General features: G+C 50.8%; 1 protein-coding gene across 1 annotated transcript; it reads right to left on the bottom strand.

Annotated features, from left to right (window-relative positions):
* Nucleotides 1–1811: 1811 nt before the first annotated feature.
* Nucleotides 1812–2698, bottom strand: LOC106002532 (ceramide synthase 4-like). Its single transcript, XM_013037396.1, has 2 exons — nucleotides 2532–2698; nucleotides 1812–2260 (listed from the first exon to the last, which is right to left on the bottom strand). Exons 1-2 carry the CDS (start codon nucleotides 2604–2606, stop codon nucleotides 2084–2086), a joined length of 252 nt encoding a protein of 83 aa, XP_012892850.1. The 5' UTR covers nucleotides 2607–2698; the 3' UTR covers nucleotides 1812–2083.
* Nucleotides 2699–3165: the final 467 nt, after the last annotated feature.

Raw genomic sequence — 3165 nt, 5'->3', positions numbered from 1 at the left:
GCTAGTACTTTACCACTTGAGCCATAGGGCCACTATTCTGCCTTTTTCTGTTTATGTGGTACTGAGGAATGGAAGCTAGGGCTTCATGCATGCTAGGCAATACTCTACCACTAAGCCACTGAGGTTTAAACACAGGGCCTGGGCATTATCTCTCAGCTTTTTCACTCAAGGCTAGTGCTCTACCACTTGAACCACAGTTCTACTTCCAGCTTTCTGGTGGTTAGTCTTATGGACTTTCCTTCCCAGGCTAGCTGCAAAGTGTGATCCTCAGATCTAAGCCTCCAGAGTAACTAGGATTACAGGCATGAGCCACCAATGCCTGACCTTTTTAAGTCTTTTTTTTTTTTTAATTTTAGTAGTACTAGGGGTTTGAACTCAGGGACTCAGACTAGCTAGGTGGGTGATCTGCTGCTCAAGCCACATCCCAGCTTTCCCATTTTAAATTTTATCTTCCTCTTCTGTTTTCTTTCAGGCTGGTTCTCTACCCCTTGAGCCATACCTCCTGTCTGGCATTTTGCTGGTTAATTGGAGATGGAGTCTCAGACTTTTCTACTTTGGCTGGCCTCAAACTATAATCCTTCAGATTTCAGCCTCCTGAGTATCTAGGATTACAGGTTTGAACCATTGGTGCCCAGCTGCACTTGCCTTTTAACTGTGCTTGGTTCCATGAGGTGAGGTACATATTTCTCCTCTCACGGTATCAAAGATTTACAGATTTTTGGAGCTTTTAGGATTTCTGGATGAAGGATGCTCAACTTTGGCCTGCATTTCAATCCTTTCCTCTTGCTCTTGGTGTCTGTGGCTGGAGGTAAATCCTCCTTTACTTATGGGTCATCTGCAATCTCCCCTGTGGTCGACCACTTCTGTTTTTCATCTTCCTGCTTTGTCTTGAGATCTATTTTTTCTATGTGAGATTACATCCATTCTCATCATCCCTTTCTGCTCCTTTGGTTCTGTCTGTCTGTGATTTTTCTTCTCCCATCTGTGTTCCCTCTGGGCCATCCTTCCTTTTTTGTATGTGTATGCCGGGCCTGGGGCTTGAACTCAAGGCTTGGGTGCTTTCTGAGGTTTTCTGGTTCAATGCTAGCACGCTACCACTTGAGCACCACAGCTCTGCTTCCTGCTTTTTGTGAAGTAAACTGGAGATAGGTCTCGCCGCCATTTTTTTTGGTCTGGGCTGGACACTCTACTTTGAGTTAGAGACAGGAGTATTTGGGTTTCTCTGTTGGCTTCGCACCTTGATCCTCAGATCTCAGCCTCCTGAGTAGCTAGCATTACAGAATGAGCCACCAGCGCCCAGCTTATAGGGGAACTCCTGATGAAACCCTGGACTCAGGATGAGTTCCTTGAGGAGCCTGTGGGAATTTACACCTCTACCCAGAGCCTCTTCCACTGTCCTCAGAGAGTCTAAAGGAGACCATAAGGGTGGCTTTGTGGATGGTTTCGAGCAGACGCCACAGGGACACAGGGACATGGATGGGCTTTCTCTCTACCCTTCTGCCTGATCCCTGACTACTGTGTGATGTTAGGCAAAAGATTTTCCCTTTCTGAGCTTGGAACCATTTTGTCCGTAAGGAAAGGAAGGCAAAGGAAGGCCCTGGAGTAGAAGGAGGCGGCTTGTTTAGTATGCTAGATGGCCTGGGCGTCGCTTAGTAACAGCAGAGTCTCCATGCCTACTTGCTGTCTGTGGCCCTAGCAGAGGCCACCGATGCAGTGAGCACATACACATACAGTCCTGGATCTCTCCGGGCCTCTGGGGAAAGGAGCTGTGACAGGGACCTACAGTTCACAGGAAGACAATTCAGCTCCGTTCTAGTTTTATTGGATGTTGGGGCAGGGCCATTGGTGGTAGTGATGTGGTGTCTAGAGTCCTGTTACCTCCGGAGACTCTGTCCAGTTGACCAGAGGAATGGAAAGAGGGTGAGCAGAGGGAAGGGGCTAGAGACAGATCATCAGCCCTCCCACTGATGGGTGGGGCCCTCCCAGTCTCTGCCGAGCTGGCCCAAGCAAGGGTCTCTGCTCCAGCCACCCACAGAGAGTGCAAGTGCTGAGCACAACCCCTCATGGCCAGTCTTCATGCTGGTTATGTGGTTGGGATGTGCCCATTGGCCAGCCGCCCAGCTGCCCGGCTCCGGGGGCCATTACTGGGGATAGCCCCAGGCCCTTGAGTCACCCCATTCTTCAGCTGTGGACCTTTGCGTGCCACCTCATCATCGCTGTAGTCAGATTCTTCCTCATCACTGCGGACATCCTTTCCCAGCTGGGGAAACAGAGAGATGTAGCTAGGAATGGGCGGGGCCCTAGTGGGTGGAGCTTAGGATGGGCGGGGCTTAGCTGGGCGGAGTTGAGTGGGCAGGTCTCAGAATGAGTGGAGTAAGGGCAGTGGGCTTACCTGGGTAGAGCTGAGTGGGAGGGGCCCAGAGTGAGGGGTTGGGGGTAGGCTCAGAGCAGGGAGGATATTGGGGTGGAGTGGGGCAGGGCCGGGGAGGCCCTGAAAAGCACATGCAAGCTAACTCTTGGGCAGACCATACCTGACCCTTCCTCAGGACGTTGTAGATCATGCGCAAAATGAGGCAGAACCAATACACATGTAACACCTGCAGCATTATCAGAAGCGTATTGAAGAAGTAGTAGCCAAAGAAGGGGCTGCTGTTCTCCACAGACTCGAACAACGTAGTGTAGAGGATCCTACAGTAGGAAAGATGAGTTGTTTGTTTGTTTTTTTGTCGGTTGTGGGGCTTGAACTGTGGACCTGGGTGCTGTCCCTCAGCTCTTCAGCTCAAGGCTAGTGCTCTACCACGTGAGCCACAGCGCCACTTCTGGCTTTTGGGTGGATTATTGGAGATAAGAGTCTCATGGACTAGGCAAGTCCATGCTGACTTTGAACCGTGATCCTCAGATCTCAGCCTCCTGAGTAGCTAGGATTACAGGCATGAGCCACCGGCGCCTGGCAGGATGAAGTTTTATTTTTATTTTTGGTCAGTCATGGGGCTTGAACTCTGGGCCTGGGTGCTGTCCCTCAGCTCTTCAGCTCAAGGCGAGCGCTCTACTACTTGAGCTACAGCACCACTTCTGGTTTTCTGGTGGTTTATTGGAGATAGGAGTCTCACGGTCTCTCCTGCCCGGGCTGGCTTTGAACCGTGATCCTCAGATCTCAGCCTCCTG

This window comes from Dipodomys ordii, unplaced genomic scaffold, assembly GCF_000151885.1.
Source record: "Dipodomys ordii isolate 6190 unplaced genomic scaffold, Dord_2.0 Scaffold13094, whole genome shotgun sequence".
Classification (NCBI taxonomy): Eukaryota; Metazoa; Chordata; class Mammalia; order Rodentia; family Heteromyidae; genus Dipodomys; species Dipodomys ordii.
The sequence above is the reverse complement of the archived record's forward strand: the minus strand, read 5'-3'. Positions and strand labels throughout refer to the sequence as shown.

Bases quoted from the DNA above. Each gene is read 5' to 3' on its own strand.
- LOC106002532 (XM_013037396.1), bottom strand. From the start codon at position 2,606: ATGCTGCAGGTGTTACATGTGTATTGGTTCTGCCTCATTTTGCGCATG. The intron at 2,261-2,531 runs GTATGGTCTGCC...CTGTTTCCCCAG, and splicing joins ACGTCCTGAGGAAGGGTCAG to CTGGGAAAGGATGTCCGCAG.